Genomic DNA, 15,174 nt, shown 5'->3' with positions numbered 1-15,174 from the left:
ATTAAAGAAATTGATATTTTTTCACAAAATAGCAACACTGTAATTTATTTTAAACCCACAAATGCGACAATTTAAAACACCTCTACGAAGTACAATAGCTTTTATTAAGACGCATTACATAATAAATAAGCAACTTTTTAATAAATATTAACTCTTGATGACAATGTAGTTTATAATATTTATGTTATGTTGTTATCAAATAAACCGACGTTATAAAATGTATGGTGAATTATATGCTTCACACTGTTACCCATAATAATAATAATAATATATGTCATATATATGTTTATAAATATATATGTCTGAAATTTTATAATCTTCTAAAATCAATTTTCAATTAGATAATCCACTCTCTGGGTAGCACCTGTGTATTCTTAATTCGTTCCTTAAAGAGTTCAAAGTTAAAATTTGTAAACTCATATTAAAAGCATATGACATCTGTTTTGATATTTCATTTTTTTAAAACTTTTTAACACACATAGGCTCTTATTTTTGTATTACATTACATTCTATAATGTTGAAATTGTTTTTAGTTATTTATTTAATTCTATTAAAAAAATTACTATTTTTGACTGCTTAAAACAATTATAATGTTAGAAATTAGTTTTTTCACAATCTAAAGTAGGTATATTTATTTTATTAATTACCTATATTAGTTATTTTACAACTAATTATATATTTATGTTATGCCTTTAAAAGTTTATAATTAAAAAAAAAAATATGATTAAAATGAAATATTAATAATTTGGTCTTAACAGTAAAAAATATTAAACAGTTAAAACAGTAAAACTTTTATTTTTATATGTTATCTATTATAATTATATGTAAAAATGATTTTTTTTTTAAATTTTTTGCCTAATTAATATATTTATATACTAAGAATAAATAAAAAATCAAGATTAAAATATTGTCAAAATGAGTAGCATAAATATGTTAATATGTCTCATAGATAAAATAAACATATTTAATAAATAGATAAAAAAAAGTTTTTGAAGAACACAGTTAAGTACAGAGTTCCATATTAAATTATTCTGGAGTTTTTTTATGAACATTCCATCCATGAAAACATTTAGTAAAACGACGCGATTCCTTGTTTTTCAATGCCAACATTAATTTCCGTGGTTTTTCTGGCTGCTTAGCTCTTAAATGTTGTATATACACCTGAAAAATTGTTTACATTTTATTTAAATAAAAATCGACCACGACTTTATTAGTAGAGCAAAAAATAAATTTGTATTTTCGTTAACATATTTTTATTCTTAAAAAAATATTTGGTAGTTTGATAATATTTTTTCCTTTTATGTAAGTATATAACACTTGGATAGGAAAATGTCATGAGTACACTTTTCTTAATTTAAAGTATAAAGTAACAATAGCCAATGTGAATTAATAAAACATAATACAAATAACCAGACAATTGTTCCTCAAAACTCAAAAGAGACTACATAAATTAATGAAAATTTATGTTCAATAATTTTTGGAAGTAGGATGGGAATGAGGAAGAATAGCAATCAGTGGGTATGGTCTTTGCCATATTTTCAAAATGTTGATAGAAAATAATAATAATAATCTCAGTCTGTTCAGCTATACCTCCCTTGATCCCTCTCTTCTTTTAAACTCCATTTTCCCTCCGTTATCGTCCTCCTAATTTTCTTTCTTTCTAAAGCTGGATTTCTTATTTAATTGTTCTTTTCACATATTTTATTAGTTGTTAAATTTGTTTTTATTTTATATTGATTAGTAATTGTTGTGCTGTAATATTGTTAAAACAAAAGTACATTAATTTAAAAAAACTAATAAAAATAATTTGTTTCTAGATCAAACTGTAAATCATGATATCACTATAGTACCACTTTTTAATTCTTGAAGAAAATGTGTAGACATTATTTAAATTTATAAATAAAAAAATTATAATCTTAAGTTTGATGTTTTGTAGTCTTATCTAAACTGAAAGAACTCCTAGATAAAAAATTAAAAAATACTACTGTTTATTGTTCACTTAACTAACCTGCGCAGATTTATAAGCAAGTTTTATTTCAACTTCACTGCTTCTTGCACCAATCCACATGAATACCTGTTCACCATTATCCAAAATCATGATATCATCATCTGCTAAATCATCCTGAAATTATAATAATAATATTAAATAACTTGATTGTTTTTAATTTAGATTTTTAATAAAAGATAAAAAATCAATACACTTAAAGATTTTGTTTATTCTAAAAAAATATATATATATATATATATATATACATACTTGACAAAAGTCTGAACATTTTTCTGATATAGTAAAATACCCTTTTTCATTAGAACATCGAAAGAGTCTAGTGTAATTCATATAGTCAGCGTCACACTCATATGGTTTTTCTCCTCCTAACGCTACCCAAAAAAAGTTATTGGGTTCTTCCCCTTCATTGAGAACTTGAAGACTTGTCCATGCCTAACAGTATAATGCATTAAAAAAAAAACATGATAAAACACCTATTTTAGAAACTTACGTCATTAAACATCTCATCAGCAATTCCTTCAGCAAGTTTAATATCTTCTGGGTCAGCTTTAGAGCCTATCCATAAATAAACAATTCCATTTGTGTCTTCTTGATCAAACTGTACTCTTACGATATAACTGTATCAAAATAAAAATAACAATATCAGAGGTAAAATTTACCAAAAATATTTAAAATTTAAGTAATTAATAATTAAAAAAAAATGCTTACCAAAAGGCTGAATTTAAATTTCTGGCATCAGGTTTAATCTCAATAAGTCGGGAATATAGTGCACTACCATTAGATCTCAAATGATAGAGTTCAACAGGAGATGGCTTTTCTTTTCTTTTGCCAGAATGGATTACAAATCTTCTTTTGAAATGTGATAAAAACTTAATATTTTCTTGTTGCTGATGAGTTCGAACTACTTCCAATTTTTCTCCTAACATGGCTTTAAATTGTTTTTCTAAACTAATAAAAATAAAACAAATATTAATTTACAAATTTGAATTACATAAGAATAATACAATTTACAGCGACCACAATAGACCAACTTTTTATGAATGTGTTATATAGTTAAAAACTAAATGACTAGAGAAGTGAAGTGGATTAAGATTATTTACTCTTTCAACTTATGTTATAATCTATGATTATATACTAATTAAGGTGTAAGCACTGTTATTTTTAAACAAGACCAATTAAAAACAATTGTCATAAGCAAATAGATTTGAAATTTTTTTAATTCTTAGCTTTATCCATTTAGGGTAAACCGTACAATTTGGATACAAACCATCTTACATAAAAATAATGGCGTTTGTATGCTTTTTACTTATCATTTTCTTTATATTTATCTTTTATATGTTATTTTGGAATACTCCCCCATACAAATTATGGCTGCCCACTTTCACTTCCTATTTCCAATATTATTAATTATAAATTATATGAAATGGTACTTTGGGTAAAGGAGTGACTGAGTGGGTAAGTGTTTGGCACTCACTGTTACAGGATCGACAGTCGGTCATTGGCGCTCTGTTTGCCAGACGAAAAATCGTCTGGTAAACTGGAGCTGTCATCTCCTCTTTGGACGGACTGACGACCCACCCCAAACAGCGAATTCGTCTAGAAACCATCATCTCATGATGGCAGCGTTGGGCCTTCAAGGCCTATTAAGCTTGCATGATGAAGAAATGGTACTTACCTAAATGTAAATGTTAACCAACCCATATTTGAAGCTTCACGGCCTTGCCAAAAATAAACAACACATTGGAAATCTTCTTCTGGTTGATTATCCGTAGTATCATCAATACCATCTTCATCATCAACTGGCACCCAATAGCGACACAAGAATACATAACAATCTTTGCTATAAAAATGACCTAACTCATCTTCTGGTAACCGAACAAATTTTTTCCCTTCTAAAACAAATGATTCCATCTGATCAAGATCGTCATTCCAATCTTGCATCAATTGCATCGCTTCAGTGAATAACATCGATGGCTGTCGGGGAGTAAATAGGGCAGCTAAATCATGCTGAAAAAGTTGATAATTAAAATTATAAATCGTTTAAGTAATACATAGTAATAAATATGTCTATATTTTATTTTTTTAGTTTGTGTTACAGGCCTCACTGTGAGTGCAACATTTTTTTAAAATCCAAAAAACTATGGAAATTAGATCATCATATCTGTACACACAGACACACAATTTGCTAACCTTCCTTTCTTAGATAGTAATAGACTTTCTAGCAATACTTTGAAATGTTTTACAATAATACAGTTTTGGTAAAATACATTAGCTGCCATTGATTTCATAAATCCTGCCATATGAAGCAATTCAATAATAATTAACAAATTTAAAATTGTTTAATTACTTTTGTCTCTTGTTTCATTGCCCATTTAGTTAAATCAGCACCGGTTTTTTGTACAGATTCAGCAGTACGAGTAAAATCTACTGCAATTACTTCCTCCCATCCAACAAACCGAATCTTAAATATTTGAGGCTCAGTACCTTCTTGAATTCTAATAGTTAGTGCGAAATCTGGACGCTCAATCATAGAAAATAACTCTTGTGACAACTTAACAGCAGCTGCTCTTACCAATCTGGTTGATTTCTTACCAAACCTACATTATAAATGGTTATTATAATACAAAATAACAATGGATAATATTTTAAATAAACATTTTAAGTTTATACTTACCAAACATATAAATCAATAGAACAGTCTAAAATATAAACATTTTTTGAACTCAAAAGTGAATGTTCTAAGTTGTTGTGAAAAATTTCAACTTGAGGCAACTCCAAGTAGCCCATACCTAATTTTACTTGGTAAAGACGTGGACGGGGTGGTTCAAAATTATCTGATACATGAGCCTACAAAAAAATAAATTATAACCACTATATCTATATAATATTTTTTTTCTTTATACATACATTATAAAATTTGATACCTTGACTGTATAGGGTTTTAAAGTTATTTAACAATATTTATAATATTTAATTATCAACAAAGTGTTGAGGGTAGTTTTTTAAATTTGTAAAAAAATGTAAATTATGAATAACCTTTTAAATTTTACTGAAAATAAGAGATAATTTTCTTTAGCTCAAATCGTTTAGAAGTGTAATTGTGTTAAAATTACCTACTTTAATTTTTTCTATACAAATATAAAATATTAAACTAGTCCTATAAGTTAAATATTTTGTTCTTATGCAAGAAAAAAAAAATTATACTACACCAAACTTACTTGTACATCTGTAGCAGAGTTAAAGTCATCATCCATTTCTAATAAATCCCGAAATGCTTTGCTTTCCTCACCATACTCCTCAAGAATGATTTCAGCAGTGTTTTTTCTTTCATTTTTATTGATTTTTTCTGCTAAAAGCCTGTTAAATATTTATAAGTCTAAATGATTTTACAGATCTTATTTTAAATTAAAATTATGTTATATGCATACATAATTAAACCATAAACTAATAAGTGATTTAGTTTTTGATATTCAACTATATCTAAAATTTTGAGACAATTAATTAAATTGACTTAAATTAATCATGTTTATTTAATACTTAATATTTTAAAAATATTTAGTTTTAGTTAGTTAGTAACTAAACTGTAACTATAAAAAATATTAATAAAAGCATTGTACCAAATGATGATATTGTGCTTAAAAATGTGTTTTTAGGATTAGGTTTGTTCTAGTGCAATAACATTAAAGGTAGTTTATTATTTGAAAGTTCGCCATTTATGTTCCTTTACCAAACAATTAATTGTGTTGAGTAGTATTGCATGTGATTTAAAAACCTGAGCTTGATTAACTGTATTATTCAAATTGATTAAAATAAAGGCATAAAAAGAACTGGGTTTTTATTGTTCTTTACTAAAATAAACCCTAAACCTATAATCATATTTTATACTATACCATTTTTTAAAAATGTCTTTTTCATAATATCTCGAACAATTAAATACTATTAAGAAATAACTCACCTGGCTTTTGATTTAAGTGTATTTTTTGCTTTAGGGCCTTGCCATAAGAAAATAGTAAGTCCGGAATCTAAAACAAATACATAATTGATGTCCAATGATGAATAACACAACTTGACGGGTTCTAAATGGACAGATGTGCCATGTGCATGTACTCTGAACATGCGAGTAGCATAAGTCTAAAACATTTATCATATATTATAATATTTATCGTAATTTATATTGCATAATTAAGTAAGTCATAAGAATTTTTTAAATATACATACAATATCTTCAACTGTATAAAATCCACTCGTTGTTCGTCCACCATCTATATAAACTAATGGTGAATCAAATAATGATATAAATTCATCAGACTCTTCACCCAATTCTTCACGAATAGTTCTGCACTCAGCACCCAAAAAATTTCTTAAATTCACAGCATGTATAGCAGCACATGCTCTTTTATCAAGCTGAAATATAATCAAAATTAGTTTTCTAAAAATGTAGAAATAACCAAGAAAAAAAATTTGGAATATAATGATGAGTAGCAATAATATAAATAAATAAATTATCAAAACTATTTAAAAAAACCTTCACCACAATATTACAAACTTTTACAATACCTATACACATATTTTGATAACAATGTTATTATCTTTAGTACTCAGCGGACACTGAGTAGTTCATACGTTGGCAACATTGTTATCTAAATACATACCAGGTGATTCTATTAATGCCCTACACTAGTTAACTTTTTAAATAATGGCAATTTTGTAGTGTTTCTTTTTTACAAATTATTGTTTATACTATATTACTGTATGAGACAACAATTACATTTTTATCTTTTTTAGTATAATCTAGAGCTTTATCAACTTTTGAAACTTAAATAGTAACGTACATATATTTTAACCTTTTTAAATTAACAATAATTTGCTGAAAATGTTGACTGGTCGATAACCAGTAGTAGTTATTACATTTTAAAATTTAGGACGGGAGGAAGAGTGGAGAGTAGTTATTTTTATCTGTGCGCTATTTCTCAACCGCACACCACCTCCTGTCCTAAATTTTAAACTTAAATAACTTTAAAAATAATTTTTCAAAACTGGTTATCGACCAGTCAACATTTTCAGCAAATTATTCTTAATTTTAAAAGTTAAAAATATATACACGTTACTATTTAAGTTTCAAAAGTTGATTATTGTCTCATACAGTAATATAGTATAAACAATAATAGTTTTATAAAGAAACACTACAAAATTTACATTATTTTAAGAGTTAACTAGTGTAGGGCGTTAAAAGAATCAGCCGGTATACACATTATAGTAAATGTGGTATTTTAAATTAAAGTGTAATTTTATAGATAATTTGAAATTTATAAATTTATTATAGCTATTAATTAATTAAAGCAGAACAATACTAAACTGAAGCATTGTCACCAATCCAAAAATATATTTTCCAATATAAGTTATCTGAATTTTCGTTAATAATAGTATGTAGAACAATATAACAATCTCCTCGATATAATTTTCCATGGGCCACTTCATCAACCATGTTAGGCAAAAAGTTTTCTATCTCCCAAACACTAAGACCAGGCAATCTTCCAGTGCCTTCTTCAAATAGTTCTCCATAGTCAACTGCTGGTTTTTCCAATGATTCATCCCATCTTTTAGGCCTGAAATATTTTTAGAAATGGTTATACATATAACTTACTAGTAAGTTCAATTTTAACAATGGGGTTCAAAAACATTTGTGAAACTCTGTTCATAAAATAACTAAATTCTGCAACTGATAGTAAATTAAAATAGGACGGGATAATTTTATATTATTTACATCAAGTTATGAAACTCTGAACTTTAGTTTTACCATTGTTCTTTAGTGAACTACTTAGTAGTAAAAATACAAAATAAACACAAGACTGTAAAACACATCAAATTTTAATGTTTGGTGTGAACAATATTTTATTAAACCAGATTTCATGTATTTACAATAAAATGTGATTTTAAGAACAAATTAAAATTGAGCAGGACATTTGTGGAGGAAAGAAGATTCATTGATTAAGTTAATACAATATAGTGATCCTATATGGAACCACCATTAGGGCGCCCGTGTCCAAGATGGGAAGATCAGGTTAGAAATTAAGTAAGAATAAGAGGTCCAAATACAGATTGGAGGGAAATTGCTCTAGAGAAAAGTGGAACAAGCTTTGTTTGTCAGTGTGATCATCAAGGCCAAACTACATAGACTAAAAGAAGATAAGGAACATTTTAAGTAGTCTACACTCTACCTATATAGCAAGGTGAAAATAAAGAAGTAGTGATAATAAGAATGATAAAACAAAATGTCAAGATAATAGGAAAGTACCCAATATTTATATAAACAAAAAATATTGTAGTTGTAATTACTTACTTTAGAGATTCAACTTTTATTGAATCATTAAAACTTTCATTATTTTTGTCATTTGCTATGTCTTGCATACCCTAAAAAATAACTTGGTTAACAATGTTTTTTTAAATTACATTTTATTAATAATATTTTAAAGATATTAATGACTTAATTTCTATTTAAGATATAATTAAGCATTATATTGTACATGATTCGTAATGCCAAGTAACTTTTATTAATGAACATTTAAATATTAAATTTCTATAAGTTACTAAGTGTTATTAAGTGTTACTAATTGTTTATGCTACCAAATAGAATAAACTGAAATGTATGTAAACTTTTTTCCGGTTAGATATTCTATCAATAAAGTTACAGTAAACAGAAAAAATAAATTACAACTTCAAAAGAACAAACTATGTCCAACATTTTTTTTAACATTTGATTGCTTAGTTTCTTGGGGGGACTTGTGTAGTGCTGTGGTTATGCAGCTGTCTAAAACGCATATGATGAACACAAAAAAAAAAATTCTCACGGTATTTAGAGACTACAAGTGCCGTCGTCCGATTAAACTACACCGTTTTCTCTACTAGACACCATCTCTACTGGGAATGATGTCCACATAAATGTCTCCTAACTTACAGAGATAGTTAGTACACTGCTACCAACACAAAGTGAAAAAGTGTTACTTAAAATTATAGGGTCGTCGCAACAAATCAACCTTCAAAATCAAGGACAACAGTAAAAAAAAAAGTATTGTCAATAATTAACCTTCAGAATTTTGGCTTGTTTCTCTTCTTCGTGGTCTCTTTTACTTCTACGTAGCCGCAATTTTCTTGCAATTGGATCACGATTCACTGCTAAAAAATTGAATAATACATAATATTACATAACACGTGTAAATTACTAAAATTATTATTACAAAGCTTAAAATTGAGTGAAATATCAAATTTTTTTCCAAATGAAAAATAATTATTGTAATATTTAAAAATTATAATATTTTCTTTAAATACCAGTTTTAAGCTTTGTATCTATATACAATAAACTATAAACGTGATTATACTTTGTGTAGGCTGCACTGAATTAGGAACAACAGCTCCTGCAAGCCTTAACTGATTTTGAAGAGAAAAATCAATATTGTAAAATTGTAATCCTTCAGTAGCCAAACTAGTAGGTTTTGGTGGCATTATCAAATCTGGGTTATTATTTAAATCTAATACTTCAATATCTTTTAATAAGTGAATTGTATCAGGTAAAGTAATTAATTTATTTGAACCCAGCAAAAGTTTTTTTAAATTACCACACCTAAAAGCAATAAATATTTAATAAACAATTTGTTAAAAAGTGTACACAATGATTTTTACGACATTTACCGACAAAGGCCTTCGGGTATCATTTCCAAAATGTTTCCACATGCAGAAAAAACTTCTAAAGCAGAAAGTTTGCCAATGCCGGATGGAATCCCATCAAAATTTAATTTATTGTAATTAATATATAATCTTTTAAGATTTGATAATTTACATAATGATGATGGAAGTGATGTTAATTCATTATCAGAAAGTTGTAATACTTCAAGTTCTTGCCACACTTCTATAAAAATTCAAAATTATTGGTTTAAGATATAACACAATTGATTTTTTCCTATGTACCTAATGCCAGTGACAGTTCTGTAATAACATTTGAAGATAAATTTAATCTTTTTAAATTTATTAATGTATAAAGAGCATCTGGAACTTTAGGTAATTGATTGCAACTTAAATCTAAATCTGTAAGAGCAGTCAATGATTCAAGACTTGGTGGCATATTAGTCAAATTTCGATGTGTGTTCCTCATATGAAGCATAGTCAAGTTCTTCATTGATGGCAATTGCCTACAAATAAATACATATATAAATTAAAATGATCCCCCAACTCAAGCATTACTTACAGGGGATGATTTTCAAAATTGTATAATATTACTTTTGTATTATTGTCTTTATTCAAAATACATACACTTAATCTTACAATTTAAGTGCAATATTACAGCTTTTAAATTTTTGAGATAGAGACTTTAAAATAAATCTTTATTACTAAAAATTGTATTATAACAATTGAATGAGTTGAAGATTTGAAGAATTTAACAAGTGTTTTGAAAACTTTTGAAATTTTTTTAAGCTTCAAAAAACTTAACACCTAATATAATAATATTATAGGAAATAAAATTGTTTACATTACCTTAATTGAAAGTGATCTAGTGGATTATTATTTAATATCAATGTTTGTAAATTTGTCAATCTTCGCATTTGCGGAGGCAAAGTCTGCAAATCATTATTACTTAAATCTAATGACAATAAGTCAGTTAGATGAACAAATAACTGATTTGGAATAGAACTGATCCTAAAAATATTTAAAAAAAATTATTAATATTGATAGCATACATAATTGACATACTAGAGAAATCATTACAAATACACATATATTATAATTATTTTTTTAAAAAATGTATATTTATTAAATATATTAGGGTGGTCTTTATAATAGTAATTTGTGAAATTCAACGTTGAATACCTATCAATTAACTCCAAATGATAAAAAAAAAATTCTCTAACTTTTTTTAGATTTTCATTTCATCTCCTAAAGGCTTCAAAAATAATAGTTGTACCTCTCGCTTCGTGTATACAATTATTATTTTTTAAATTGTTATTCATGGCTTGTGTAAATAAGTTACAACCAATTTGTAGTCCTTGGACGTATATCATTGAACATTGTGGGATATTTTAATTGTGAAAGCTCAGCTATAGAGAAACAGTAGGACCATAAACTATAAAATATAAATAATTTTATGGAAGGTAAATGTGTTTATAATTGTGTAATTTAATTAAAACTAATTAAATTTAATTATTACTAAAAATGTTTTAAAAATCAATCCAACAACCTTATTTATATATAACCTTTAGATTTTGTGAGGATACTAGAATTATATCATAATTATAACTAAAAATAATTAAATATTTTCTTAATGAAAAGAGTTATTTTTAAATATTAAATGAATGAATTTCAATATTACCTGTTATGAGATAAGTTGAGCACTAATAAACAAGAAGATGACTCTAGTCCCTCGGGGATCCTTGTTAAACGATTATGACTTAAATCTAAAGTAGTCAATTCAGTTGAGCTGTCATTGTTACAAAAAAGTTCTGGGGGTATTCCAGAACTTTTAATACAATTGTGACGAGCAATTAATGTTCGCAAAGAACATAAATCTGTGAGTTCTCCATGTAGTTTTTCTATATTATTGTGGGCAATTGATAAATGTTCCTAAAATATAATACATTTTGATCAATAATGAACTAAAATTAATACTAAGTCATGACTTTTAATTACCAATTTTCCAAGTTTTCCAATTTCCAAAGGAATTTCATGTAATTTAACTCTATTTAAGTTAAGCCATTGAACACTAGACATTGACTTTACAGCACAAGGGAACTTGCATTTCTATAACCAAACAAAAATTATAAGCTTCATATCTATAACTAAATATTTATAACTCAATATTTGTTTTAATTGTAATACAAAAAAAATTAATCAAACAATTCTCATTGGCGATTAATTTCAAATACATTTTACACATGTGAACTATTTGATTGACAAAAGTAAATGGAAAATAATAATTTACAATAATAGTGTATTACAAAGTAAATTTACCTCAAAATCGTTATTACTGAAATCTATTCCACGAACAAAAGGTAGAACACCAGTATTGGCCATTATTATATATTTGTGAGTTAAATTCAGGGATGTATCATTTTACGATGGTTAATGTAATACACAAATAAGCCAGTATAATTACAAAATTATATCTAAAAACATTATTATACATTTATAAACTAAGTATATCAAGTTAAATATTATTTTAACTACCTCTTACATTAATATTAACTTATTTCGCACAGTAAATATAAACAATCAAAACAAATTTAAGTTTAATTGCAGCTTAAAAAACAGAATACATACACCATACACGAGTCATAATTAGTAAGACGAAAACTATCCGATGACATACTAGGTACACTTATTTTCTAAAGCGATTACTGTTGCAAAGTAAATACTATAAACTATTTAAATACACCTATCTGATAGTAATTAGTGTGATATCATTATTCATTATATTATGGCTTATCATTAAGTCAAGCTGTAATCACAGAATAAACAGAAGGGAAACTTATGGTTTATCAAAATGATCAGACATATTGAGAAATAGTCAGTGACGCCAGAACGCAAATATTTCCTTTTTTTCATTTGTCTATGATTCATGGCTACACTGTTAATTTATTAAATGTCCTACACCAACCACAGATAATATATATATATATATATAATATATTATATGTATATAATATATTTATTATTTATATATATAGGTTGCATTCGTCTTTAATATTAACGAATGCGGAATGTTCAAGAAACTGACTACTGTCTACTATACTCAAAGTTTAACTCTAACAGAGTTGTAAAAGATCGGTTATATTTTTTAAATATTATATTATAAATATAAATATATTATAAAGTTTTCTAAGATGGGTATAGTTTGAAAGTATTCTCGTCAGGGGATATATTTTTAATATTTTTTTGAAAGCGACATAAGTGCTGCCTGGTGCGACCAGGCAACGTTTGGCTAGACGATATTGACTTTAACCATCTGAAAGCCTTTATAATTTGTTATTTTATACTCCGACGATTCAAACTGTATCTTCGATTACCGGTCGGTAACCATTGCGGTCCATACGTAAAATCGTTGTAATTTGTTTTAAATAATAAATTGCTAGTTGCACACAAATGTAAATTGTATTACACACTATACTCTATACTATAGAATCTATAGTTTATAGTGCATTTTGGTGCTATGTAACATTGTAACTTGTAATGTATTAGCTAAAATGCTCACACCACGTGTATATAGTACATAGTACTACAGTGTTCCATGACTAAAGACTAAAAAGTAAAGAAACATACATGAATTTTAGATCACGAGCTATTTCTATATATTATTGTATCTGCGCCACCAAGTAGAATCTATATTGTGCTATGCATACTTTCCTTAGTTACAGAAGATGTTATAGTGAGAAATTAGCATATTAATCTCCTTTTTCCAAATATGGGAGAAAATACTCCGCAGATTTATCTAGCGTTTATGCCTGTTAGTCATAACTTGTATTACTGTATTCATGGCTAAATAAACCTTATAGTTGTCTATGAAATAACTTAGTCATGACTGTATCAAGTGCTTCACAGGACACGGGTAGATTTATTATGAATATTATAACATTAGAACATCATAAATGCTCTAGCGTAAGGAAAATAAATATTCGAATTGTTTGTGTTCATATTTTATTATATTTTAAAATTTAAGTTCAGTCAAGTTATTCTCTTTTCTACAAGTTCATTAAAATTGACTTTACTATAACTATGTATTAGGTTTTTAATGCACCAAACTTATAAGAGTTTCGCTCGTGCATATTATGTTCCAAAGTTAACTCTTAAATAAAAATTCCAATAAAAAATATTTAATTTATTTAATGATTAATAATGCAAATTCAAACCACTAACATTAAAATAGAAAATTTGGTATTTTAAAAAACAAAGGAATAAGACAAATTTAAATATTTTTAAAAATGAAAGATTGTGTTTACAAATATTTCATAAAACACTTTTACCTGCAATTTTTTAGTAAAAAACGCACAAATTATTTTAAATTTAGGTCTTTGGAAACAACGGTATTATTTTCCAGTTACGAGTAATTTAAACACTGAAAATATTGTTCATTTTTTTTCATACAAAATTGATTTAAAAAAAAATTACTTAGGTTAATCATAAGAACCATATATATATTATATGTGTACACATTTTTTTTGGGGGGAGGGGATCTTGTATGTAAAATTTATCATAATGGTTAATATGTATTTCTAATTTCATGTATTTTTATTTGTCTTCACCGTAGTATCATGGGCAAAACTCAAACTAAAAACCAAAATTAATTTATACAATCTTTTACTTAAATCTATATGAAATTACGGAATCCAACTCTGGCCTCTGGGGTTCTACCAAAAAGACTAATATTCAAAAAATACAAGTGGTTTAATCGAAAATTCTCCGCCTTAAAACAAATACCCCTACATACGTTTCTAACGACATTCTTCACACAATAAAATAATAATAAAAACCCTTAACCATAAAAATTATATACTCTCCGCGAATACGTCGTATTTCGGCAACAATGTTGTCATCTTACAATTAAATAAATACGACGTTTTCGCGGAGAGTATATAATTTTTATGGTTAAGGGTTTTTATTATTATTTTATTACATATAACCATAAGTTTTTTCTAGATTCTTCACACAAACCTGCTACACATACGGCATAGCTTATGTTAAAGAAGTAGCAAAACAACAAAACAAAAAAATCACACACACATCTTAAACACCCTCTAATTTTGAAACTATCTACAAACTCACTTCCGGGCAACCCCACAAGGAGAATTAAACGGAAGTTGCCTAGAGACTTTTTAGCTGAGGAGTAAGCTGGTTAGCATAGCACACATATACATAAAAATTATAATTAATAATTAATATTGTTATAGTTTATTTTTCATAAACAAACGACTCCCGCCGAAGTGCTGTCGCTGGACATAAGACTGTTCCTTCAATAAAACCTTAATCATAATTCATAGCCCATAGGTTATATGAAAACAGATTGTTCACTAATCACTCGAGATGTATTCAAATAATGAGCTTCTAATGACTCCACCGAAACCAGTGTGACTATGTTAGACAAAATTATAGAATATTTTATTTACCATATTAAATTTAAATTGTTT

The 15,174-nt window shown here is 26.8% G+C and overlaps 1 protein-coding gene across 3 annotated transcripts; it reads right to left on the bottom strand.

Moving 5' to 3' along the window:
* Positions 1–950: 950 nt before the first annotated feature.
* On the bottom strand, positions 951–12,439 carry LOC126838783 (protein flightless-1). Of its 3 annotated transcripts, none has more exons than XM_050573486.1 (22): positions 12,221–12,439; positions 12,005–12,159; positions 11,684–11,794; positions 11,367–11,617; positions 10,535–10,696; positions 9,971–10,191; positions 9,695–9,911; positions 9,385–9,626; positions 9,093–9,181; positions 8,349–8,419; positions 7,365–7,614; positions 6,227–6,412; positions 5,964–6,139; positions 5,227–5,365; positions 4,683–4,855; positions 4,356–4,605; positions 3,684–4,015; positions 2,717–2,956; positions 2,499–2,625; positions 2,258–2,440; positions 2,009–2,122; positions 951–1,161 (listed from the first exon to the last, which is right to left on the bottom strand). In XM_050573486.1, exons 2-22 carry the CDS (start codon positions 12,065–12,067, stop codon positions 1,027–1,029), a joined length of 3,732 nt encoding a protein of 1,243 aa, XP_050429443.1. In that variant the 5' UTR covers positions 12,068–12,159; positions 12,221–12,439; the 3' UTR covers positions 951–1,026. The 3 variants fall into 3 exon arrangements, with proteins under 3 accessions (XP_050429443.1, XP_050429442.1, XP_050429444.1); XM_050573485.1 differs by having other exon boundaries at positions 12,228–12,439; XM_050573487.1 differs by having other exon boundaries at positions 12,314–12,435.
* Positions 12,440–15,174: the final 2,735 nt, after the last annotated feature.

This window comes from Adelges cooleyi, unplaced genomic scaffold (genome assembly GCF_023614345.1).
Source record: "Adelges cooleyi isolate 19-005CV unplaced genomic scaffold, UGA_ACOO_1.1 ACOO_flye_CR_arks_rails_tigmint_CR_PRNA_30, whole genome shotgun sequence".
In the NCBI taxonomy this organism is placed as follows: domain Eukaryota; kingdom Metazoa; phylum Arthropoda; class Insecta; order Hemiptera; family Adelgidae; genus Adelges; species Adelges cooleyi.
The sequence above is the reverse complement of the archived record's forward strand: the minus strand, read 5'-3'. Positions and strand labels throughout refer to the sequence as shown.

Coding starts and splice junctions, on each gene's coding strand:
- LOC126838783 (XM_050573486.1), bottom strand. CDS start 12,067: ATGGCCAATACTGGTGTTCTACCTTTTGTTCGTGGAATAGATTTCAGT. Junction 10,192..10,534: donor CTAGATCACTTTCAATTAAG/GTAATGTAAACA, acceptor ATTTATTTGTAG/GCAATTGCCATCAATGAAGA. Junction 4,606..4,682: donor TCTATTGATTTATATGTTTG/GTAAGTATAAAC, acceptor TTTATAATGTAG/GTTTGGTAAGAAATCAACCA.